The sequence below is a fragment of the Delphinus delphis genome, chromosome 4 (genome assembly GCF_949987515.2).
Source record: "Delphinus delphis chromosome 4, mDelDel1.2, whole genome shotgun sequence".
Lineage (NCBI taxonomy): Eukaryota > Metazoa > Chordata > Mammalia > Artiodactyla > Delphinidae > Delphinus > Delphinus delphis.
The window spans coordinates 138,788,617-138,816,075 of record NC_082686.1 but is presented as its reverse complement, the minus strand read 5'-3'; the positions used below and the strand labels follow the sequence as shown (position 1 = coordinate 138,816,075).

Sequence of the window (27,459 nt, the reverse complement as noted above, 5' to 3'; positions counted from 1 at the left end):
AAACTCCTTACTCTGGTACTCTTGACAGAATCTCCCAGGCACCAGAGATTGTCATGAAAGTTAGGTAAATAAGTGAAAGATTCCACTTTTCTTCTAGTGAAGACTTGACTCAGGCTATTGGCAACTAGATAATAGCGGTATTTTGATTTTGGTCCCAGTATTCAATAACTAACAGAGAAAACATTAGTTAGTCCTTTTTTATAGCTTCCTTCCGAAATGAGTTTTCAAGTGATTTACTGCATCATTTATTGTTTGTTTGTTTGTTTATATTTTTTTCATATTCCTTTCCATTAAGGTTTATCACAGGATATTGAATATAGTTGCTATAAAACAGGACCTTGTTGTTTATCCATTCTATATATAATAGTTTGCATCCCAAACTCCCACTCCATCCCTCCCTTGCCCCCGTCCCATTTGTCATCCGCAAGTCTGTTCTCTATGTCTGTGAGTCTGTTTCTGTTTTGTACATATGTTAATTTGTGTCGTATTTTAGATTCCACATATAGATGATATCATATGGTATTTGTCTTTCTCTGGCTTACTTCACTTAGTATGATAATCTCTAGGTCCATCTATGTGACTGCAAATGAAAAGGATTATTTCACCCTTTTTTAAGGCTGAGTAATATTCCATTGGATTTACTGGAATATTTAAATACTACAACTTAAAATGAATAAATAAAGGGTTTAAACAAGGGAGAATGGATCCCTCACATGGGCTTTCTTTCATGGGTAAAGTATGAGTCAGACAGTTGACTCGGCAAACGTTTCTGTGTCACTGTTTCCAGATCAGTGTTCCAGTTGCCCTGACTCACTCCCATTCTCACCTCATTCCTCTTTGTGGTCAAGGACAGGATGGATGAGGCAGCAGTTACCACCCTGTGTGGCTTAGTGCTGGCAACTGCCCTTGTGGACCAGACCCTGCTTTAATATTTGAATTGACCCGCCAAGTGCTGGTCACTTTAGGCCAATGAGGACCTTCAGCTCAGGTAGAAGGTGCTGGATCAATTTTCCACACCTTAGTAAGTGAATCGACAATCTAAAACAGAGGAAAACTGAAAGCAATAAAAGAAAAATGGTGACCAAGTCACAGTAAATTAAAATTTTATCTCAAAATTTGTTTCTAGTTGTATCTTTCAGTTGGGAACAACATTTAAACAAAGATAGGAACTGAATGGGAGTTTGGATCACTTGAGGTTGAAGGAAACAGGAAAAACATACAGTTCTCCTAGCTAAGGAATAAAAAATAATCTCAACGACAAACTGCCCATTGTAATCCCTAACCTTGAGTTTTTTAGAGACAGCTGCACAAGGGAATACCACAAATACCTGTTTGCTTTTCTTATTTGGCAAGTAGATGTTAAAGAATGTAAACCAGAGGACTTTTCAAACATTTGATATGATATTCGTGTCTTTCTGGATACATTCTCAAATATAGGGCAGAACCAGCATCTTCCCATGCAGATAAATATTGGTAATAAATACTGAATATTCCTTTATCTTCTCCTGTACAAGGAATGTGTCTATTCCTTTTTCTTTTCTTTCTCTTTTTTTTTTGAGCAGTGGTGAAATTTTCTTACAAGATTTCTGATTTAGTGCTTTCCATTCTGGCTTCAAGGGAGCTGGCTTGCCTTGTATGACAAAACCGACTTCTTAGAGTGTTCTTTTTTGTTGTCATTTTGTTTGTTTTTGCTGATTTAATTTAAATGCTATTGGCATCAGTGTGTTGAAACTTGTTAAGGTTACTCAGGTTTACATTGAATGACATTTTTTTACCTGTGTAATTGGAGGTGAGATGTAATTTAGGTAATAGCTTTGGCTTTTGAGTTTGTAAATTGGGTAATATAATAGATACCTGACAGAATTTTTGTGCATTTTAAAGGAATTAAGGGTAAAACAGGGCCTAGTTCATACCAATTACTCAATAGATTTATAAAGTTTAGCTTTTTTCTCAACGTTTGCTCCCATCCACCCTGGCTGGCCAATTTTACCAACAGCATCCCATGGCCATTGTTCTGTTTGTGTTAAATCAAGTTTTGCCTTTATGCCCCAAATCCATCATTTCTTTTCTATTTCTTATTCATACTATCATATCTAATTCTTTTATGTCCTCTATCACATAGACTCCAGAAATCCCCTTGTGCCCCTCCCTCCCCCAGTGCACATGGCAAATTCTAACCAAAATAGTTGGGATTGGATGTGAATAATGTCCCACGTCTCTCAAATTAGTTGCTTTGCAGGTAACTACTTAGGACTTGATGTTACATAAAATGTTCTTGATGTTCTCCTAATAAGTATAAATATTCTGAGCAGTTTAACAGTTTAACTACGGCTCACTGTTGACACTCTCGAAATATATGTATGTATTTCAGTATAGATAAGCAAATATATACATATATATAATTAAATTGATGGTGAAAAAAGAGATATGATAGAAATGATTTCTCCCATCAGGAAATCAGGGATTTCTTCTGCTTTCTATAAATGTGTATATATATATATATATATATATATATATATATATATATATATATATATACACATACTATGTAATGATAATATATTTTAACAATAAATATGTATTATGTATATTGTTTTTCAATGATTCACAGTTTTAAAGCATACACTGTCATGAATACTGAACAGCAACAACCCTTGATCATTTTGAATGTTGGTTTTGTCACTTGGGGAAATGAATGATTAAGTAGTTGGTTAAGCTCTCAGACAGGACATCTGCGACTATTTGATGAAACCTGAATGGATCAAGTGCAGAAGTTCAAGGTTAAAATGTTGTATTATGGAAAGAATACTACTCCACTCTCAAGGAATATTTCAAAATATTGACTTACAAAGTAGCCTCTTATTGTGAAGTCTCTCCTTCTGCAGGGGTCAAAATAAAAGTGAAGAATAGGCAGGTGCTTTTAAAATTATCTTGATTGACCTCTTTCAGGGAGCCCGGATTTGTGTCTGGACCAACCTGAACAGCTCCTCTGGACTTTACTGAATTCATTGAAACAAAAAACACTCCTCACTTAGCATCAACTGGCCAGACACTCTGCTAGGCACTTTATATACATTATCTCTAATACAGTAGCTTCAACTGACAATCACTGGTTTAGAATTCCTGTTCATCTGTATAAATTATTAAAACAAACATTTCCAAATTTACATTTTAATTAGATTTGCATTTCAAAAATGCAAACTTCTGAAGTGAATGTGTCTTATTTTCTCAGATAGTATTAACAAATATTCATGAACAAATAGGTTATTCCGGTATTTTTTTCAAATTCACAAATTCATGCTTTTGTGAATACACAGCTGTCTTGTGAAAAAACCAAAGTAATATTTAATATGTTTGCTCTATAGTTCAATTCAGAATTCTAAATATGAATATAAACTAACAAAACCAAACTTCAAAAAGGGACGGAGAGGAGTTTCATGAGTTTAGATCGCTTACTTCATCGTATTTACCTTATTTCCCTTCATTATTCAATACCTTACTCAATATAGCTATCATAACTAATCTCTACTTAATGACTGTTTTTTTAGTTTAACTTTAATGGCATAGAAGAAATTTGATATAGAGAGATATTAACTGCTCTGAAATCTGAATAATTTATTAAGGTTTAATTTTTAAAACCTGCGTAAATTAAAACTGCATAGGGTTTGAAATACATAGTACTAGATGTAGGCCGAGTTTCACATACAAAGGGCATGAATTTGTATTTTTTCTGTTACTACCCTATGGAAGCTTCAAAATGCTTTCCTCAAATTGATAACAGCAATATTTCCAGAAGTGTGACATTCCGATGAGTGAAGCAACATTGTCGGTAAATGGTAACAACGAAACAACTCTTTTTTACCTATAGTCCTGTCTACAAATTCATTATGTATTTTGAAGTTAATTATGTTCAGGATAATTTTAAAGTAAAGGAAATAAACAAAAATTGATGTCCTAAATGTAATACATTCTAATAGAAATGAAAGAATGAAATAGCTATTTTCTCAAGGAGCATATTTTAGTCTGCTTTACAGATGAAACATGTTATGTTTGCCAGTTTTGACTTTACACTATTTGCCAATAGTATTCTTACTGCTGAGCATATACAGATTGAGACAAGTAAAATATTTCAGAACTTATACTCATTTTAAAAGCAGAAATATTAGTCACAGGTAATTTTTGAGAGACAGGCTCAGTCTTGTGCCTCTCTATAGATCTGTAGGCAATTACCTATTTTAGAATAAAGCAAGTCAGCATTTCACTCAGACTCAAGAATGGTTATACTCTAAAAAAAAAAAAAAAAAAAAAAAGAATGGTTATACTCTGATGTTATAGGTCAAGTTCTTCCAGCAGTGGATTCTTTCTTGGGGAACATCTCCTGTGAGGAGTGAGAGATACAGGGAAGGGAAAAGTTGAACTGTGATGAAGTCACAACAGAGGCCTCAGTCTATCCTAGATTCTGTGAGGAACTTTAGAGCTGAAATAGAGCTTCAGAGTCTCCCTGCCTTGAGGCAAGGGGAAGGAGCCACTAATTAAACCTTGCATGAATCCGTCATTGTATGGGGCTACCAGCCCCTCCACTGGGGAGGAAGTTTGACCTTGGGTGAGGTAGCTCCCTTTGACCTCTGCAATGCTTGAGGAGGATCTCGTGAGAGTCTTCCATAGGGGGTCCCCCAGCAGGTGGGGGAGGGTGTGCCTCAGTCCAGAAGGGGGCTGTGGGGAGCACACCGCAGCATCCAGTACACCTGGGTTTGCCTAGCCAGTGGCCAAAGACTATGTGGTCAACATGTTCTCTCTTTTCCAACTATCTTTTACATTTCTCTCTTCAAATAGGTAGGAAAGGATGAACTCAAATAGTATCCCCAGCTTCCCCCCAGCTTTATGACTCTTCTTTGATGTTTTTAATCCCTTAGGTAGGGAACCCCAGTTGTAACACTGAGAGAGGGCCCTGAACTGTGTGTATAATGAAATGTAAATGAAATACATATCTCAGAGGAAGAGAGGTAGGAATTAACTTTCCCTAGCAATAGAATCAATGTATTTTTAATTCTTTGTTCCTCTCATTGTGGTGGATTAAAAAAAAAGAAGGTTGAGCTTTTCCAGAACCTCTTTGGCTGTTCTGAACCAGAGGGGACTTAGAAATGAAATAATTCCAGAATATGTTCCTGCTAAATTGCATTCTTGTAATTATAAGAATGGAATGTCTCTGTGGAAGCAACATAAACAGCTAAAGAGTTTATCAACTTGTTTTTTCTCTCCATGATATTATGTTAGCCATTAGCTGATTTCTGAGATTTTAGGGTCAAACAAGGTAATGGATATATATGAATGACTATCTTTTGCAAAACATGACCTGTGACACAGATAATAAATATTTAAAATGATTTATTTAAAGCTCACTGTTACTTGTGGACAGGTTAAACCGCACCACTGATTTCAACCACAACTTAGTTGACTTCTGAGTTTTCTAAAGAGGCGCCAACCAAGAGGGAAGACATATGGGAACATATGTTTATGTATGACTGATTCACTTTGTTATAAAGCAGAAGCTAACGCACCATTGTAAAGCAATTATACCCCAATAAAGATGTTAAAAAAAAAAAAAAGAGGCGCCAACCAACATTTTATTTTGGTTCTTTAACTTTTTATCAAAAGAGAAATTGGAAAAAAACAAAAGAGAGAGAGAGAGAAATTGGTAACAATACTAAATTCATGACAGGTCTATCACCAAAGTTTTATGAATGCCCTCTCTAAGAAAGTATACCACCAGGTGGACAATAAAATAAGTTTATGGTGTCCTCTGGCGAATGGAGACTTATTATATTTTGCTCTTATCTCTGTTTTAACATTGACCCTCTATTTCCTGACTCATACTACTTTTTATTTAATTGGTTTGCTGTTTCAAAGTGGCTGTTGTTGGCCTTGTAGCTGGTGAAGAACATTTCAAGAGAGAAGTAAAAAGTGGGGAAAAAAATACTGTTTTTGTTAATTTGGCTACAGATGATTAGCCAATCAGGAGGGCCAGGAGAGCTAATGGTTTTTTTGGTATGGTTAATTAAATCCTGTGCTGATGGCTTCTGTTTTAGGTATTAAGTCACCCACCTTGTTAGTAGATACTCTGCTCCAATAGCATTGGATTTAGCATTGCAGAATCATTTTTTAAATGTTGAACCTTTGTTCGGGTAACTGATGAAGGGCAAGATGATGGTCTGTGTGCAATTGACGAGAACTGATCATGAGATTTCTAAAGATAATTTGTACGGAATCTCCCTCTACTGTGTTTTAAAAGCAAGATGGCAGGCAAGGAAGTGACACAGACAGGAGCCTTTCTTCACTTTTCCTTTTTAAAAATTATGATTATTCTTTTATTGGAGTATAATTGCTTCACAATGTTCTGTTAGTTTCTGATGCGCAACGAAGTGAATCAGCTCTATGTATAGATACATCCCCTCCCTCTTGGACCTCCCTTCCACCCCCACCATCCCATCTAGGTCATCACACAGCACTGAGCTGAGCTCCCTGTGCTATATAGCAGGTTCCCACTAGCTATCTACTTTACACATGGTAGTGTATATAAGTCAATCCTAAACTCCCAATGTTCCCACCCTCCCCTTTCCCCCCTGTGTCCACATATCTGTTCTCATCAGATATCATATCTGTTCTCATCAGAAACACATCATATCTATGTCTCCGTTTCTATTCCTGCCCTGCAAATAGGTTCATCTGTACCATTTTTCTAGATTCCACATATATGCGTTAATATACGATATTTGTTTCTCTCTTTCTGACTTACTGCACTCTGTGTGACACACTCTAGGTCCATCCACATCTCTACAAATGAACCAGTTTCATTCCTTTTTAGGGCTGAGTAATATAACATTGTATATATGTACCACATCTTCTTTATCCATTCATCTGTTGATGGACATTTAGGTTGCTTCCATGTCCTGGCTATTGTAAATAGTGCTGCAATGAACACTGAGGTACATGGGTCTTTTTGAATTATGGTTTTCTCCTGGTATATGCCCAGTAGTGGGATTGCTGTGTTATATGGTAGCTCTATTTTTAGTTTTTTAAGGAATGTAAAATGGCTGTATCAATTTACATTCCCACCAACAGTGCAGGAGGGTTCCCTTTTCTCCACACCCTCTGCAGCATTTATTTTTTGTAGATTTTTTGATGATGGCCATTCTGACTGGTGTGAGGTGATACCTCATTGTAGTTTTGATTTTCATTCCTCTAATAATTTGTGATGTTGAGCATCTTTTCATGTGCCTCTTGGCCATCTGTATGTCTTCTTTGGAGAAATGTCTATTTATGTCTTCTGCCCATTTTTGGATTGGGTTGTTTGTTTGTTTGATATTAAGCTCCATGAGCTGTTTGTATATTTTGGGAGATTAATCCTTTGTCCATTGCTTCCTTTACAAATATTTTTTCCCATTCTGAGGGTTGTCTTTTCATCTTGTTTATGGTTTCCTTTGCTGTGCAAAAGCTTTGAAGTTTCATTAGGTCCCATTTGCTTATTTTTGTTTTTATTTCCATTACTCTACAAGGTGGATCAAAAAAGATCTTGCTGTGATTTATTTCAAAGAGTGTTCTTCCTATGTTTTCCTCTAAGAGTTTTATAGTGTCCGGTCTTACATTTAGGTCTCTAATACATTTTGAGTTTATTTTTATATATGGCGTTAGGGAGTGTTCTAATTTCATTCTTTTACATGTAGCTGTCCAGTTTTCCCAGCACCACTTATTGAAGAGACTGTCTTTTCTCCATTGTATATCCTTACCTCCTTTGTCATAGATCAGGTGACTATAAGTGTGTCGGTTTATCTCTGGGCTTTCTATCCTGTTCCATTGATCTATATTTCTGTTTTTGTGCCAGTACCATCCTGTCTTGATATCTGTAGCTTTGTAGTATAATCTGAAGTGAGGGAGCCTCCAGATCCATTTTCCTTTCTCAAGATTGCTTTGGCTATTCAGGGTCTTTTGTGTTTCCATACAAATTGTAAAAATTTTAGTTGTAATTCTGTGAAGAACGCCATTGGTAATTTGATAGGGATTGCATTGAATCTGTAGAATGCTTTGGGTAGTATAGTCATTTTCACAATATTGATTCATCCAATCCAAGAACATGGTATATTTCTCCATCTGTTTGTGTCATCTTTGAGTTCTTTCATCAGTGTTTTATGGTTTTCGGAATACGAGTCTTTTGCCTCCTTAGGTAGGTTTATTCCTAGGTATTTTATTCTTTTTGTTGCATTGGGAAATGGGATTGTTTCCTTAATTTCTCTTTCTGATATTCTGTTGTTAGTGTATAGGAATGCAACTATTTCAAATACATTGATTAAATCTATTAGTTTTTGGTGGCATTTTTAGGATTTTCTATGTATAGTATCATGTCATCTGCAAACAACGACAGATTTACTTCTTCTTTTCCAATTTATATGCCTTTTATTCCTTTTTCTTCTCTGATTGCCATGGTTAGGACTTCCAATACTTTGTTGAATAGTAGTGGTGAGAGTGGACCTCCTTGTCTTGTTCATGATCTTAAAGGAAATGCTTTCTGTTTTTCACCATTGAGAATAATATTGAGAATAATGTTTGCTGTGTGTCTGTTGTATATGGCCTTTATTATATTGAGGTAGATTCCCTCTATGCTCACTTTCTGGAGAGTTTTTATCATAACTGGGTGTTGAATTTTGTCAAAACTTTTTTCTGCATCTATTGAGATGATCATGTTTTTTATTCTTTAATTTGTTAATATTGGTGTATCACATTGATTGATTTGTGTATATTGAAGAATCCTTGCATACCTGGGATAAATCCCATGGTACATGATCCTTTTAATGTGCTGTTGGATTCTGTTTGTTAGTATTTTGTTGAGATTTTTGCGTTTATGTTCATCAGTTATATTGGTCTATAATTTTCTCTTTTTTGTGATATCTTTGTCTGGTTTTGGTATCAGGATGATGGTGGCCTCACAGAATGAGGTTGGGAGTGTTCCTTCCTCTGCAATTTTTTGGAAGAGTTTGAGAAGGATAGGTGTTAGCTCTTCTCTAAATGTTTGATAGAATTCGCCTGTGAAGCCATCTGGTCTTGTACTTTTGTTTGTTGGAAATTTTTTAATTAGTTTCACTTTCATTACTTGTGATTTTTCTGTTTATATTTTCTAATTCTTCCTGGTTCAGTCTTGGAAAGTTGTACCTTTCCAAGAATTTGTCCATTTCTTCCAGGTTGTCCATTTTATTGGCATATAGTTGCTTGTAGTAGTCTCTTATGATCCTTTGTATTTTTGCGGTGTCAGTTGTAATTTCTCCTTTTCTCCTTTTTCATTTTTAATTTTATTGATTTCAGTCCTCTCCCTTTTTTTCTTGATGAGTCTGGCTAAAGGTTTATCAATTTTGTTTATCTTTTCAAAGAATCAACTTTTAGTTTTATTGATCTTTTCTTTTGTTGTCTTCATTTCTATGTCAGTTATTTCTGCTCTGATCTTCATGATTTCTTTCCTAATAACTAACTTTGGGTTTTTTGTTGTTGTTCTTCTTCTTCTTTCTCTAGTTCCCTTAGGTGTAAGATTAGATTGTTTATTTGAGATTTTTCTTGTTCTTGATGTGAGATTGAATTGCTATAAACTTCCATCTTAGAACTGCTTTTGCTGCATCCCATAGGTTTTGGGTTATTGTGTTTTCATTGTCATTTGTTTCTAGGTTTTTTAAAATTTCTTTTTTGATTTCTTCAGTGATCTCTTGGTTATTTAGCAGTGCACTGTTTAGCCTCCATGGGTTTGTGCTTTTTATAGTTTTTTTCCCATAATTGATTTCTAATCTCATAGCGTTGTGGTTGGAAATGATGCTCAATATGATTTCAATTTTCTTAAATTTTCCAAGGCTTGATTTGTGACCCAAGATGTGATCTGTCCTGGAGAATGTTCCATGTGCACTTGAGAAGAAAGTGTTTTGTGCCATTTTCTGGTGGAATGTCTTATAAATATCAGTTAAGTGTGTTTGGTCTGTTGTGTAATTTAAAGCTTGTGTTTCCTTATTTATTTTCTGTCAGGATGGTCTGTCCATTGGTGTAAGTGGAGTGTTAAAGACCCCCACTATTATTGTGTTACTGTCAATTTCCCCTTTTATGACTTTTAGCATTTGCCTTATGTATTGAGGTGCTCCTATGTTGGGTGCATAAATATTTACAATTCTTATATCTTCCTCTTGGATTGATCCCTTGACCATTATGTAATGTTGTTCCTTGTCTCTTGTAATAGTCTTTATTTTAAAGTCTATTTTGTCTGATATGAGAATTGCAACTCCAGCTTTTTTTTGATTTCCATTTGCATGGAATATCTTTTTCCATCCCCTCACCTTCCGTCTGCATGTGTCCCTAGGTCTGAAGTGTGTCTTTTGTGGGCAGCGTATATACAGGTCTTGTTTTTATATGCATTCAGCCAGTCTATGTGTTTTGGTTGGAGCATTTAATCCATTTACATTCAAGGCAGTTATCGATGTGTGTGTTCCTATTACCATTTTCTTAATTGTTTTGGGTATTTTTCTGTGGGTCTTTTTCTTCTCTTGTATTTCCCACCTAGAGAAGTTCTTTAGCATTTGTTGTAAAGCTGGTTTGGTGGTGCTGAATTCTCTTAGCTTTTGCTTGTCTGTGAAGCTTTTGATTTCTCCATTGAATCTTAATGAGATCCTGCTAGGTAGAGTAATCTTGGTTGTAGGTTTTTCCCTTTCATCACTTTAAATATATCCTGCCACTGCCTTCTGACCTGCAGAGTTTCTGCTGAAAAGTCATCTGAAAACCTTATGGGAATTCCCTTGTATATTATTTGTTGCTTTTCCCTTGCTGCTTTTAATATTTTTCCTTTGAATTTAATTTTTGTTAGTTTGAGTAATATGTGTCCTGGTGTGTTTCTACTAAGGTTTATCCTGTATGGGACTCTCTGTGCTTCCTGGACTTGGGTGGCTGTTTCCTTTCCCATGTTAGGGAAGTTTTCGACTATAATCTCTTCAAATATTTTCTCAGACACTTTCTCTTTCTCTTATTCTTTGGCACCCCTATAATTCGAATGTTGGTGTGTTTAATGTTTTCCCAGAGGTCTCTGAGACTGTCCTCAATTCTTTTCATTCTTTTTTCTTTATTCTGCTCCACGGCAGTTATTTCCACTATTTTATCTTCCAGGTCACTTTACCATTCTTCTGCCTCAGTTATTCTGCTATTGATTCCTTCTAGAGTATTTTTAATTTCAGTTATTGTGTTGTTCATCACTGTTTGCTTGTTCTTAAATTCTAGGTCCTTGTTAAAAATTTCTTTTATTTTCTCCATTCTGTTTCTGAGATTTTGTATCATCCTTACTATCATTACTCTGAATTCTTTTTCAGGTAGGTTGCCTATTTCCTCTTCATTTATTTGGTCTTGTAGGTTTTTACCTTGTTCCTTTGTCTATAATATATTTTTTTGCTATCTCATTTTTTTTTGATGGGTGGGGCTGTGTTCCTGTCTTGCTGGTTGTTTGGCCTGAGTCTTCCAGCATTGGAGTTTGCAGGCAGGTGGGTAGAGCTGGGTCTTGTTGCTGAGATGAAGACCTCTGGGAGGCCTCACTCCGATTAATATTCCCTGGGGTCTGAGGTTCTCTGTTAGTCCAGCGGTTTGGACTCAGAGCTCCCACCACAGGAGCTCGGGCCCAACCCCCGGCCTGGGAACCAAGATCACGCAAGCCAGGTGGCACAGCCAAAGACAAAAAGGAATAGAACAATAACAAAGAATAAAAGTAAAATAAAATTAGAAAAATAAAAAATATGTTATAAAAAATAAACGTATAAATGAAACAACAACAAGGTAAAAGAGAACCACAATAGCAAGAAAAAAACAACTAAAAAAAGGCCGGAAAAGGCCGTGGCTGTGGGAAGTGGAGTTTAGGCGGGGGGCAGGGCCTAGGCAGGGTGGGGCTTAGGTGGGGCGGGGCTTAGGCGAGGGGCAGGGCTTAGGCGGGGTGGCAGGGCTTAGGTGGGGGCAGACCTAGGCTCAGGACCCAAACAGCCAGAAAAGGCCCTAGGGGTGTGGGGGGCAGGGCTTAGGCTCAGCACCACACAGCTGGAGGGGGCCTTGGTGTGCGGAGGTTTAGTCCAGGACCCGAGTGGGCAGAGGAGATGCTGGCCATGTTCCCTTCTTATCCTCTGATCCCCCGAACATCTCTCCATGTCCCCCTGATCCCCTCGTAGTGAGTGGGCCCCTCCCCTCCCCCAACTGCCCCTTAGGTGTGTTGTTCCCCTCCCGCCTCTACTCCTCCTCCCCTCTCACTCCACTCCACATCCTACCCACTCACTCGGGGGTTCCCCCTGTCCCCTTAGGTGTCTGAGGTCCTGCACCAGCGCCTGGTAGGTGCCCTAGTTGTCAGGAGATGCAAACTCCGCATCCTCCTACTCTGCCATCTTCTCTTTTCTGTCTCCTGGAATTCTTTTCCATGAGAAAGGAATAATTCTAGTGCATTTTGTTTTCCTCATGCTTCTTGGATTCTCACCAGCAGGTTTTTACAGTCCATTGCTTGCCTCTCAGATTAGAAGAATGCTGGCATATTTTAACAGTTTCCTAGGATTCAAACAGCCTTTAATTAACAGCCAATTGATGCTTTGGAATGTTACCAAAGTATGAGAGACATAACAGGGAGATGGGCTCCTTTCAGCTTCTGAATGCAGTGGAATCCTAGAACAGGGGGCAGAGGTAGGAGTCCCTTGCAAACAGCCTTTGCCCACTGGTATGCAAGGGAGCTGTCTGTGTTGCCATAATATTCCATTGCCTGCTCATTGGTGACCTTCTAAATTCCACCTACTTATGACTGGGAAGGAAGGGGGCAGCTAGTCTTGAATGTTTAAAGCCACAGGGGTGCTAAATAGCTCAGGGATCACATGATATGTAGCTGGATTTGCTGGTTTTAACCCTCCAGTTGCCAGGGAAGTAAGGTACAGCTGCCTGCGTTTGCGTTAAGTTTCTTTTCTGTGCCAGGTTCATGTCATCTTGCTGCCAGAGTTTTAGATGCGGTGGAAAAGAGCAGCTCTGTAAAAGAATCCCTCAGACTGCATGTATATTTTGAGCAGGAGTTAGTTTTCAAAGAGGGATGGGGGAGCATTGGAGGGGTTTTCCCTTTGAATCAAGGGATGTTGCTTATAGATTTGTAGCTGACTCAGTCCCGGGTTGTAGGCAGGAAAAGAAGGATGGATTGGGGAGTATGAAATGTTTGAAATGTTAACAATTCCTTATGTAACCAGATAGTTTTAATCCAAGAGGGAAAAAGGAGCAGCTCAACTGGTTTTCTCTGCTTAATGGCACATCTGCTCGTTGGCCGGTTTCCAGTTGAGGTCAATACACTCCATGTCTTGTTTTTTCCAGTGACCCATAAAGCTGGCCTTTTGGTCTCAAAAGAGACCTTGGTGTTTGTGTGTTGTGTGTTTAATATGCACCATGTCCCTGATCGCTCCCTTTGTTCTCCTCTGTGCAGGTGGTACATGCCAGAGCCCCGCTCTCCCAGCCCTGGTCCGTCCACCAGCCCCTCCTTTGCAACCATCGCTGGATATTAAACCGTTTCTTCCCTTTCCTCTTGACACTGCGGCCGCAGTCAACCTCTTCCCCAATTTTAATGCGGTAAGTCCCACATCATCTGCATATGCCAGGGTGGTAGGTACTGGAAAACCTTAAGGGCCAGGAGTGAGCTGCTCACTACCTCTCATTTACTCTATGCTTTGTTCCATAGATTGTCTGAAAGCACGTCAGGGTTAGTTGTCTGCCTGGTTGTGTAAGGTCCCCGGAGCCAGGCTCCTTCAAAGGAAAAATGAAAAGAGATATAATCTGATTAGGTTGATCATGAATTCATGTCTCCCTTTTAGTGTCTTTTTGGACAACACTAACGATTTTATTAGTTTATTTTCCATGCCAAATTCAATTTAATTGAAATTTAATGAATGTGTTAGAGAGCATTCAAATTCAAGTAGATGTCTAAAAACTTAAACATGTGTTTCTTCTCTCTGGGCCTTTTACTTTAATTTTCAAATCTGTTATCTCTTTTCTGATTTAATAAAGAGGACCCTTATAATCACACTAGAGATACATTCCATGTATTCAGCACATTTTCTCTCTTAACTTAAAACAGTGTAGGGTTCTGGTACCAAGAATTTTCATTTTATTTTCTTCCTGCTCAGGCACAGTTCCTCAACTTAAGTCTTTCTTAAATGACCTTGTTTGGGGGGCTTTGTCAGCAGCCTTCTCAACAAAAGTTCAATACTTACCTGTTTTCACTCTTAAGCATGTCTTTATAAGTGGACAGATTCCTCTTATTTATCATCATCTTTTTTTGTACAAGCAGTGAGAATATTCCTAGGATGGAAATAGAAATAAGGGTTGAAAAGGTTAGAAGCCAGTGAGTGACATTTTTTTCTAATATCATCTGATTCAGCCGTTGTTATAATGCAGGTCTGAGTTTATCAATGACAGGACATGTCAACACAACCAAGGTGAAGGGGGTTAGGACGCAAGGTCTCTGAATGCCCAGTGAGCTAAATAAAACAGATTTCTTACTGCAACATCTTACCCCCATGATGGATTTTTAAAAAATCTGCCCACAATTAGATCATTCTCCTTCAGGAGACAGAAGTGGGTCTTATTTATTTTAATCATGCTTTGTCATGGGGACTTTGGACCTGCCAAGGAGATGGTATGGTTACATACTAGCCTTTCCTAAAGGACAAGGGAAAATCACAGTGATTTCATTGCTTTGGGGAGCATGAAGGATTTTCCATAGGAATATTATTTTGAAATTGATGGAACCTAAATAGAACAGCATAAAGATCATATTTCCAAAGTAGAGGTTTCTAATTCTAGGTATTTCAATAAGAGTAGAGGAAAAAATTGCTCAGAATCAAATTTCCTGATTCTTGAATGACCACAGTAAAGTCCCTGGGTTTCCTCTCTCTGAGCTCTTTGCCTGCTCCACTGTTAAGTGGCTTCTTGGCACCATTTTGCTTCCTGCCACCTGGAGATGATCCATCAGGGTGCTTTACCTGGCCTCTGAGACTACTTGGCCTCCTGTCCCTCATGTCTCATATCAGCTCTAGAGAAGCTGAGGTACAATTCCTGGAAGGTTGTAAAAGGCTGGGTTTTAAACTTTTGATTTGCCCTTTGGGAAACATGAAAAGCAAAATGATTAATTTGATTGGCAATGAGTATTATTTGTCATAAAACAAAGATGAGTGATATATGGAGCCATAGGACACTGAGCAAATGTCTTAATCCTCTTTGGTACTGTTTTGTCATCTTTAAAATAAAGGGAGTGGACCTGATAATCTCTTCCTTTGGGGTTATCCCATTCAAAATAGTTGAGCTTTTGTGGGCAAAGACAGCATTGCATGGTGGTCAAGTTGGACTCTGAGCTAGAATGACTGGGTTCAAGTCAGAGCTGCTACTCACCATCATCACGACCTTGGGTGAGTCACATAATCCTTATGTATCTCGATATCTTTGTCTGTAAAATGGGACTAATAACCTACTTTGTAGGCTTGTGGTCATGAGTATGTGGGTTAAATCATTTAGAACAGGGCTTAGCATTAATAATCATTGCTTTAATGACAGGTATTATATTCATAAATAGCCTGTAAATCCTTATTTTGAATTTGGAGGTTCATTGACTAACTGATTGCCAAAGTTTTACTTGATTCTTTTTCTTCTATGATAATTTGGACTTGTGTTGTTATTTCTTCCATTTAAACCAAGAGACCCTCTGTTGCTCCACCTGTTGGTTATTTCCTTCTAGTGCTGGTCAAGCTGCAGCCAGTCATGGATTAAGCCATTCTTTGTTTCCAACTGAGTGGAATGGTTGCAAAGCCCCCAATCTGGTAGTTTTGGACTGAGAATTATGATATAGAGCATCTCTTTAAGTACCAGCCTGAGTTCTTGATTTTGTAGCAGGTGTGATTCTCAATCTACAAATTCAGGGTGTGTTAAATGTAACATTTGATTGCTATAAGTTGATTTTATTTCTGGCTCAAAAGCCCATTCCATTAGTCTGTAGGGAAGTGAAATTTAATGGTTTCAGGATGTGCTAAGGCTCTAGAATCTAACAGATTATCCACCCAGCTTTTGGTGGGAGACTTCCTCTGTTCATCAAGTTATGAGTCCACATAGGCAATCATGGTATGATGAGCCCCTAGTGAGCATGGCCTTTTAGGCCCAAACTCTTGACTTTGAACACACAAACTGGTGAGGCTCTAGCGGTGCCTCCCGCCTAGATGTGCGACACTGCTATTACCTCTTTCCCACCCCACAATTTTCTTTCATCTGACCTTTTGAAACAAAGTCCATGGTGATCAGAAACTGTTTTCCTGTTATATTTCTTCTCTGAGTATATGAGTATAGAATGGTCTATTTGGGATAAAGTGTGGCAGAATGGTAAAGGAAAGAAATTTCAGTTATATACATGTAACAAAATACACACGTGAATATCTGAGATTATTGTCCTTAAATAAGAGTATAAACCATTGGGTTCAGATGTGAGTCAGGAAGAATCATGAAACATCTGTTAAAAAAAACACACACAGGGCTTCCCTGGTGGCGCAGTGGTTGAGAGGCCGCCTGCCGATGCAGGGGACACGGGTTCGTGCCCCGGTCCGGGAAGATCCCACATGCCGCGGAGTGGCTGGGCCCGTGAGCCATGGCCGCTGAGCCTGCGTGTCCGGAGCCTGTGCTCCGCAACGGGAGAGGCCACAACAGTGAGAGGCCCGTGTACTGCAAAAACAAAGAAACAAACAAACAAAAAAACCAAACAAACAAAACAACACACACACATTTATGAGAGAAGCAGATGTAGGATATGACCTGGGCTATGGATATATAAAAGGACATTCAATAAAATCATTAGGATCCCTTAATATACTTAAAGCCAACTTTAAGGAGTAGCAACAGAAGCCATTCCCTTGACCTAGGGATGTTGTATCTCTGGTTGTTCCAGTAGCTTTCAGACAAGAGAAATTTTCCTTTAATTCCTCATATACCCCTACTCTATCCTTCAATCTCTTCACTGGAGTTTCAGTGCTTAGGACCATTCTTATCCCAGTGATCCCATTCTGCGTGTGCATTTCTTGAAAGGAACCAATCCTGGAAATAGGTAAATGGTATTTAGTAATGAAATATTTCTTTTCTAAGTAGTGTGAGCTTGGTCCATTCAGTCAACTGCTAGTTATCAAGCATCTTCTATGTGCTAGGAATAGTGATAACAAAATTTATGTTATGACCTCTACCATGAAATAATTTAATTTATAAAGGAGAAGCTGACAAATAAATAAATATTTATAAATATGGGTGCTTTTATAGAGAATGATGTCTAGGATAGAATGGCTGCTCAAGGACAGGAGTGAAAGGCTGTCCTTATGTTTGTCTTAGTGAGGGATTGGTGAGAAAAATAGAAACTATTCTAGGCATGCTGACAGGAAGGGAATTAATAGAAGGATTTAGATGCTTAAAAAACATTTGGAGGTGTTGGGCAAACAAAGGTCAGGGAAGGGGGCTTCCCTGGTGGCGCAGTGGTTAAGAGTCTGCCTGCCGATGCAGGGGACACGGGTTCGTGCCCCGGTCCGGGAAGATCCCACATGCCGCGGAGCGGCTGGGCCCGTGAGCCATGGCTGCTGAGCCTGCTTATCTGGAGCCTGTGCTCCGCAACGGGAGAGGCCACAACAGTGGGAGGCCCACAAACTGCCAAAAAAAAAGGTCAGGGAAGGCTGTTGCTGGCTCTTGGTTTTTCTACTTGCTTTCATGGAGTCGGGAAGTTGCAGAAATACAGGATGCCCAGTAATCCCAGTTACTTTCATCCAAATCCCACGATTTTGGATTTTTTTTAAAAAAAGATAACAATAGATTATAATCCATTGAACAAAATAGGAATCCATGATTCCACACAGATATAATTAAACACAGAGAAGGTAAAGCTTTTACTTCCAGTAGAATGCCTGTGAATAAATGTAGGAGGAAAAATGAAAATCAAAAATTGGCATTTGGCAAACATTCAAGTTATTCAGCCAGGGGACATATAGGGAACAGGATATTTACACAGTCTCCAGATATTTCCACACAAATACCTACTAATTACAAAGAAAAAAAGGAACTTTACAGTGGAGAAACCTAGCAGGCACCATCTGACTCAAATGATCAGTGTTATCATCTGTAATTCGGCAAATAAAGATCACGTGCCGCCCAGTAGGACACGATAAGACAGCTTCACTAATGTGGTATCTGAAAGACGTGTATCTCGAGTACTTAGTGGGCTCTTGCACTGAAAATTGCTGGCCGAGATCTGTGGGAACGTACGCCTCAGGCTTCCTGTCTTTAGGATGTAAGGGGGAGCACGTAAGAGCGGAAGCAGTGCTGAGTTGCCAACAGAAGACTTGACGTGATGGCAGAATGGAAAGGACTATTGAGAATCAGAAAAGCTAAAAGTTTCTGCAATCTTGGGCAAGAAGCTAAGTCCATCGGAGCCCCAGTGTCCTGTGCCAGAAAAGGATAGTGGCTAACTATCTCTTAGGTTTGTTATCAGCGAGGTAGCTGAGTTTTAAAATGCTGGAAATGGAAGCAGAGAATGGGCTTGGGTAAGACCTTGGGATATTGTTTAGATTGGAGCTAACCTGTAAAAAACGGCTATACTCCCTGACAGTTTTCTCCAAAGGTCTCTGAACTGCCTTTTTGTTTTTCATGTCTCTAACGTATTTTCTTCATATTCTGCTCAGTAGTCATGACAATAATGAACATTGAGAATATCATTGAAAAGTACAAGTTTTGGAGGACATGTTGATGGGAGCTGACAGTGAACCTGACTCCGTGCTCCCCTCCCATGACTATATTTCTTGTTGGCATAAAGATTAAATGAGTAAGCTCGACCTAGTGCACCTGCGTAAGCCAGATACTCAGCAAATATTGAGTCTTGTCTCTTCCAGAAGATTCACAAGGAAGTGTAAGGAGGTCATGCAGAGTGCAAAGAGGCAGCAAGGTGTGCAAAAACAGGAGATGACTATTTTGTTTTTCAGTCTGCCCTGGCTAATATTCTTTAACAGTAAAAAAAAAAAAGTAAATTAGCCTAGAAATTTTGACTCTGTCCTGTTCCTCTGTGTAATGACTTCATTGCCAGAGAGGGAGCAAATGGGGAGGAAGAAAGGGGGAAAAGAAAGAGGCTGAGAGAGATCAAATCCTAGCATCTGACTCCAGTTCTTAGTTTTCAAAAACACTGACCCTACAAGCAACCAGCCATATACACTTGAATGTGGCATTAGTTTGGGTTCAGAAATTTTATCAGTTGGTGGGGGGGCAGGAAAGTGAACTTGATGTGTCTTATAGGAGTGCTTCTCATAATTAGGATGCATGTGAAGAATCAAGGGAATCGTGTTAAAATGCAAATTGTGATTTAGTAGTTCAGGGATAGGGCCTGAGATTTTGAACATATGTGGGTAGAGGGAGGGAAAGCCAGGAGAATGACTACATACACTGGACACTTCTTAAACGCTTCTGCAGAGTGTCTCTTCATTCACTCAACAAATATTTATTGAGGGCCTACTATGTGCTGGGCCCTTAGGATTCCACAGCAAAACTAACAGGCCAAGTCTCTGCCACTGTGGAACTCGCTTTTTGGTGTGTGTGTGGTGGGGCGTTGGGGACATTTGAAGCTATTGGTAGCTGCAGCTCTACCCCAGGCATGATCCTTCTACGGTGTGCTTTAGCTCCCAGAAATACTAGGAGCCTTCCTTATAGGGTGACATTGTTCAGGACTTTGGTCATAGGTGCCATTTATTGAATGCTTAGTATGCACCATATACCTGAAATCATCCCTTGCATCCCCACTGGTTAAAAGCAAAATTTTGCTGTGAAATTTTTAAGCTTTTATGTGCGTCACAATCTCCAAATTGTTGGCGAGAAAAATACAGGAATGAGTTTTTCATTCGTTTATTCGTTCAACGCTTTCTTCATTCTACAAACTTTCGAGACCACTGGAAAAATTCTATCGATTGAAAACTGTGCCTCCTAAAAATAGCTGCATCAAAAGTATCTGTTGTAAGGAAAGTACTAATAAGTATAATGGAGAGGATGAGGAGGGAGAAGAGGTAATTCATCTCTTACTCACTGATTCACTCTCTGGGCATTTGTTAGGCACCAGCTATCTGTCTGACACTCTAGTAGACCTGGAAATACAAGAGAAAGAACAGGAGGAGTGGGAGGAATCGTCTTTGTAACTATGGCCTCAACCCAGTTGATTCATCACTCTTGAAAATACTCTTCTATCAGCAGGTGGTAAAGCAGCTAGATATAAAAACAGTACATTAGGGTTTGCCTGGTGGCGCAGTGGTTGAGAGTCCGCCTGCCGATGCAGGAGACACGGGTTCGTGCCCCGGTCCGGGAAGATCCCACAGGCAGCGGAGAGGCTGGGCCCGTGAGCCATGGCCGCTGAGCCTGCGCGTCCGGAGCCTGTGCTCCGCAATGGGAGAGGCCACAACAGTGAGAGGCCTGCGTACCGCAAAAAACAAACAAACAAAACAGAAAAAACCCACTACATTAGACAATAAGGTCTATGCAAGCATTAGACAATAAGGTCTATGCAAGCATGCGGTGAAATAGTTAAAACGTTCTGTAAAGAACTCAGTAATTAAATCCTTAAATAAAGGCCTGTGAAAATAAGTGCTACCTGAGGCCAAGGGAAGGAGTGGTTACTTGGAGATGGCCAAGGAAAGCTATATGGTAAAAGTTAAGGTTTAATTTGAGATTCGTAATTGGTTCCAAATTTGTCTCTTTCATTAAGTTATAGAGCCTGGGATATCACAAAGACTCAATACACATGTCTTTTTTTTTTTGAATTGAAATGTAGTTGGTTTACAATGTGTTATTTTCTGGTGTACAGCAAAATGACTCAGAGATACATATATATATTTTTTTTCATATTCTTTTCCATTATGGCTTATAACAGAACATTGAATATAGTTCCCTGTGCTATACAGTAGGATCTTGTTGTTTATTTATTTTATATATAGTAGTGTGTATCTGCTAATCCCAAACTCCTAATTTATCCCTCCCCCACCCCCTTTCCCCCTTGGTAACCATAAGTTTGTTTTCTGTGTCTGTCAACACACATTTCTTGAATGAATGAGTGGAGGGTAGATGGATGCATGATAGAAAGATAGAAAGACAGATGATAGAGAGATGATAGAGAGATAGGAAAAATGCTTGACAGAAAACTAATAGAGGAGAAATAGTCATTACAGTTGTATCATATGAAACATAACGGGAGGAAATGTCTCAATGAAAAATTTAAAAATCTAAATACTGCTTCATACGTTAGATTATTTCTATTTAACTGAAGTTATTAATTTATGCAATTATTAGGAAATATAAGGGAACATAGCATCAAGCCATCCCCTTAATATGCATTTATAATTTTATGTTGGCTCATATATTTATTTATTCCCATTATATAAAAGGACAGTGATGTAAAAATCCCAGTGATTGCCTATAGAATGTATTCTAAAATCAGTCCCTTGTATTATTCATTAACTATTTCATGTGAGTCCAGAACGGCTGTCACCATAAAAATGTTGGTGAGGCACTTTAGGACTCTAAAAGGACAAATTTAAGTATGCTTAACATACAGAGATTATTCTGCAGGTTAAACATGCATTTATAATATTACAGGTGAATGACAAAAATACAGAACTCAAAATAGAAAATTTCAAATTCAACTTTTTGTTATCTTCGGATATATAGCCTTTAGGATGTTTATTTCCTCCATCTTTAAAATGGAAAGACTACCATATTTACTGGCACATTTTGTCTCCTGTTTTTTCAAAAATTATTCTTGACTTTGGCTTGCCCCTGTGGCTCTGTACTTTGTTACCTGATCCAGCTACGGGGATGCCTCCCCTCCCTCAGCCAGGATTAGAGTTAACAGAAACAGTGTTAATTACATCTCCCTTTGTTTGGTTCAGAGAGATATCAATTAAATTCAGTTTACACGGAGAAGTTGAGGAAGATGGAGGAAAAGACGCGGAGATCACCTTCCTCCCCACAGATACATCAGAAATATATCTACACGTGGAACTGCTCCTATAGAACACCCACTGAACGCTGGCAGAAGACCTCAGACCTCCCCAAAGTCAAGAAAGTCCCCACGTACATGGGTAGGGCAAAAGAAACAAGAAAAAACAGAGACAAAAGAATAGGGACGGGACCTGCACCAGTGGGAGGGAGCTGTGAAGGAGGAAGGTATCCACACACTAGAAGCCCCTTCGCGGGCCGAGACTGTGGGTGGCGGAGCTTTGGAGCCGTGGAGGAGAGTGCAGCAACAGGGGTGCGGAGGGCAAAGCGGAGAGATTCCCGCACAGAGGATCGGTGCCGAGTAAACTCACCAGCCCGAAAGGCTTGTCTGCTCACCCGCCGGGGCGGGCGGGGCTGGGAGCCGAGGCTCGGGCTTCAGTCAGGGAGAGGACTGGGGTTGGCGGCGTGAACACAGCCTGCAGGGGGTTAGTGCGCCACGGCTAGCCAGGAGGGAGTCCGGGGAAAAGTCTGGACCTGCCGAATAGGCAAGAGACGTTTTCTTCCCTGTTTGTTTCCTGGTGCGCGAGGAGAGGGAATTAAGAGCGCTGCTTAAACGAGCTCCAGAGATGGGCGCAAGCGGCGGCTAACAGCGCAAACCGCAGAGACGGCCATGAGACGCTAAGGCTACTGATGCCGCCACCAAGAAGCCTGTGTGCGAGCACAGGTCACTATCCACACCCCCCTTCCGGGAGCCTGTGCAGCCCGCCACTGCCAGGGTCCCGGGATCCAGGGACAACTTCCCCGGGAGAACGCACTGCGCGCCTCAGGCTGGTGCAACGTCACGCTGGCCTCTGCTGCCGCAGGCCCGCCCCGCACTCCTTGCACCTCCCTCCCCCCGGCCTGAGTGAGCAGAGCCCCCGAATCAGCTGCTCCTTTAACCCCGTCCTGTCTGAGTGAAGAACAGACGCCCTCTGGTGACCTACAAGCAGAGGCGGGGCCAAATCCAAAGCTGAGCCCCTGGGAGCTGTGAGAACAAAGAAGAGAAAGGGAAATCTCTCCCAGCAGCCTCAGAAGCAGTGGATTAAAGCTCCACAATCAACTTGATGTACCTGCATCTGTGGAATACATGAACAGACAAAGAATCTTCTTTTTTTTTACTTTAAAAAAATTTTTTTTCTTAATAATTATTTTAACTATTTTATCTTACTTTATTTTATTTTATTCTCTTTCTTCCTTCCTTCCTTCCTTCCTTCCTTTCTTTCTTTCTTTGTTTCTTTTAACTTTTTCTCCCTTTTATTCTGAGCTGTGTGGATGAAAGGCTCTTGCTGCTGCAGCCAGGCATCAGGGCTGTGCCTCAGAGGTGGGAGAGCCAACTTGAGGACACTGGTCCACAAGAGACCTCCCAGCTCCACATGATATCAAATGGCAAAAATCTCCTAGAGATCTCCATCTCAACACCAGCACCCAGCTCCACTCAACGACCAGCAAGCTACAGTGCTGGACACCGTATGCCAAACAACTAGCAAGACAGGAACACAAACCCACCCATTAGCAGAGAGGCTGCCTAAAATCATACTAAGTTCACAGACACCCCAAAACACACCACCAGACGTGGAAATGCCCACCAGAAAGACAAGATCCAGCCTCATCCACCAGAACACAGGCACCAGTCCCCTCCACCAGGAAGCCTACACAACCCACTGAATCAACTTTAGCCACTGGGGACAGACACCAAAAACAACAGGAACTACGAACCCGCAGCCTGCAAATAGGAGACCCCAAACACAGTAAGATAAGCAAAATGAGAAGACAGAAAAACACACAGCAGATGAAAGAGCAAGGTAAAAACCCACCAGACCTAACAAATGAAGAGGAAATAGGCAGTCTACCTGAAAAAGAATTCAGAAACATGATAGTAAAGATGATCCAAAATCTTGGAAATAGAATAGAGAAAAATGCAAGAAACATTTAACAAGGACCTAGAAGAACTAAAGAGGAAACAAGCAACGATGAACAACACAATAAATGAAATTAAAAATACATTAGAAGGTATCAATAGCAGAATAACTGAGGCAGAAGAACGGATAAGTGACCTGGAAGGTAAAATAGTGGAAGTAACTACTGCAGAGCAGAATAAAGAAAAAAGAATGAAAAGAACTGAGGACAGTCTCAGAGACCTCTGGGACAACATTAAACGCACCAACATTCGAATTATAGGGTTCCCAGAAAAAGAAGAGAAAGATAAAGGGACTGAGAAAATATTTGAAGAGATTATAGTTGAAAACTCCCCAAATATGGGAAAGGAAATAGTTAATCAAGTCCAGGAAGCACAGAGAGTTCCATAGAGGATAAATCCAAGGAGAAACACATGAAGACACATATTAATGAAACTATCAAAAATTAAAAACAAAGGAAACATATTAAAAGCAGCAAGGAAAAACAAAAAATAACATACAAGGTAATCCCCATAAGGTGAACAGCTGAGCTTTCAGCAGAAAGTCTGCAAGCCAGAAGGGAGTGGTAAGACATATTTAAAGTGATGAAGGAGAAAAACCTACAACAAAGATTACTCTACCCAGCAAGGATCTCATTGAGATCTTTTTGTTCTTGTTGTTGGGGGTAGGAGTTTATTAATTAATTTATTTATTTTTGCTGTGTTGGGTCTTTGTTTCTGTGTGTGGGCTTTCTCTAGTTGCGGCGAGCGGGAGCCACTCTTCATTGCAGTGTGCAGGCCTCTCACTACCGCGGCCCCTCTTGTTGCGGAGCACAGGCTCCAGACGCGCAGGCTCAGTAGTTGTGGCTCACAGGCCCAGTTGCTCCATGGCATGTGGGATCCTCACAGACCAGGGCTCAAACCCATGTCCCCTGCATTGGCAGGCAGATTCTCAACGACTGCGCCACCAGGGAAGCCCCCTCTCATTGAGATTTGATGGAGAAATTAAAATCTTGACAGACAAGCAAAAGCTGAGAGAGTTCAGCACCACCAAACCAGCTTTACAACAAGTGCTAAAGGAACTTCTCTAGGCAAGAAACACAAGAGAAGGAAAAGACCTACAATAACAAACCCAAAACAATTAAGAAAATGGGAATAGGAACATACATATTGATAATTACCTTAAGTGTAAATGGATTAAATGCTCCCACCAAAAGACACAGACTGGCTGAATGGATACAAAAACAAGACCCTTATATATGCTGTCTACAAGAGACCCACTTCAGACCTAGAGACACATACAGACTGAAAGTAAGGGGATGGAAAAAGATATTCCATGCAAATGGAAACCAAAAGAAAGCTGGAGTAGCAATTCTCATATCAGACAAAATAGACTTTAAAATAAGGACTATTAAAAGAGACAAAGAAGGCCATCACATAATGATCAAGGGATCTATCCAAGGAGAAGATATAAGAATTGTAAATATTTATGCACCCAACATAGGAGCACCTCAATACATAAGGCAAATACTAACAGCCATAAAAGGGGAAATTAACAGTAACACAATCATAGTAGGGGACTTTAACACCCCACTTTCACCAATGGACATATCATCCAAAATGAAAATAAATAAGGAAACACAAGCTTTAAATGATACATTAAACAAAAAGGACTTAATTGATATTTATAAGACATTCCATCCAAAAACAACAGAATACACATTTTTCTCAAGTGCTCATGGAACATTCTCCAGGATAGATCATACCTTGGATCACAAATCAAGCCTCGGTAAATTTAAGAAAATTGATATCGTATCAAGTATCTTTTCCAACCACAACGCTATGAGACTAGATATCAATTACAGGAAAAGATCTGTAAAAAATACAAACACATGGAGGCTAAACAAAACACTACTTAATAACGAAGTGATCACTGAAGAAATCAAAGAGGAAATCAAATAATACCTAGAAACAAAGGACAATGGAGACATGACAACCCAAACCCTATGGGATGCAGAAAAGGGGTTCTAAGAGGGAAGTTTATAGCAATACAATCCTACCTTAAGAAACAGGAAACATCTCAAACAACCTAACCTTGCACCTAAAGCAATTAGAGAAAGAACAAAAAAAAAACCCACCAAATTTAGCAGAAGAAAAGAAATCATAAAGATCACATCACAAATAAATGAAAAAGAAATGAAGGAAACGATACCAAAGATCAATAAAACTAAAAGTGGTTCTTTGAGAAGATAAACAAAATTGATAAACCATTAGCCAGACTCATCAAGAAAAAGAGGGAGAAGACTCAAATCAATAGAATTAGAAATGAAAAAGGAGAAGTAACAACTGACACTGCAGAAATACAAAAGATCATGAGAGATTACTACAAGCAACTTTATGCCAATAAAATGGACAAATTCTTAGAAATGCACAACCTACCAAGACTAAACCAGGAAGAAATAGAAAATATGAACAGACCAATCAAAAGCAATGAAATTGAAACTGTGATTAAAAATCTTCCAACAAACAAAAGCTGAGGACCAGATGGCTTCACGGGCAAAGTCTATCAAACATTTAGAGAAGAGCTAACACCTATCCTTCTCAAACTCTTCCAAAATATAGCAGAGGAAGGAACACTCCCAAACTCATTCTATGAAGCCACCATCACCCTGATACCAAAACCAGACAAAGATGTCACAAAGAAAGAAAACTACAGGCCAATATCGCTGATGAATATAGACGCAAAAATTCTCAACAAAATACTAGCAAACAGAATCCAACAGCACATTAAATGGATCATACACCATGATCAAGTGGGGTTTATTCCAGGAATGCAAGGATTCTTCAATATACGCAAATCAATCAATGTGATACACCATATTAACGAATTGAAAGAGAAAAACCATATGATCATCTTAATAGATGAAGAGAAAGCTTTCGACAAAATTCAACACCCATTTATGATAAAAAACCCTGCAGAAAGTAGGCATAGAGGGAACTTTCCTCAACATAGTAAAGGCCATATATTACAAACCCACAGCCAACATCGTCCTCAATGGTGAAAAACTGAAACCATTTCCACTAAGATCAGGAACAAGACAAGGTTGCCCACTCTCACCACTCTTATTCAAAGTAGTTTTGGAAGTTTTAGCCACAGCAATCAGAGAAGGAAAGGAAATAAAAGATATCCAAGTTGGAAAAGAAGAAGTAAAGCTGTCACTGTTTGCAGATGACATGATACTATACATAGAGAATCCTGAGGATGCTACCAGAAAACTACTAGAGCTAATCAATGAATTTGGTAAAGTAGCAGGATACAAAATTAGTGCACAGAAATCTCTTGCATTCCTATACACTAATGATGAAAAATCTGAAAGTGAAATTAAGAAAACACTCCTATTTACCACTGCAAAAAAAACAATGAAATACCTAGGAATAAACCTACCTAAGGAGACAAAAGACCTGTATGCAGAAAATTATAA

General features: G+C 39.4%; 1 protein-coding gene across 2 annotated transcripts in view; it reads left to right on the top strand.

Annotated features, from left to right (window-relative positions):
- Window positions 1-27,459, top strand: part of LOC132425122 (zinc finger protein 385D) — a 335,665-nt gene that overhangs the window by 80,059 nt on the left and 228,147 nt on the right. For both annotated transcript variants that reach the window (XM_060011538.1, XM_060011537.1), the window contains exon 2: window positions 13,493-13,635. In XM_060011538.1, coding sequence (XP_059867521.1) covers window positions 13,493-13,635 — 143 coding nt within the window. The remainder of the gene's footprint in view (window positions 1-13,492; window positions 13,636-27,459) is intronic.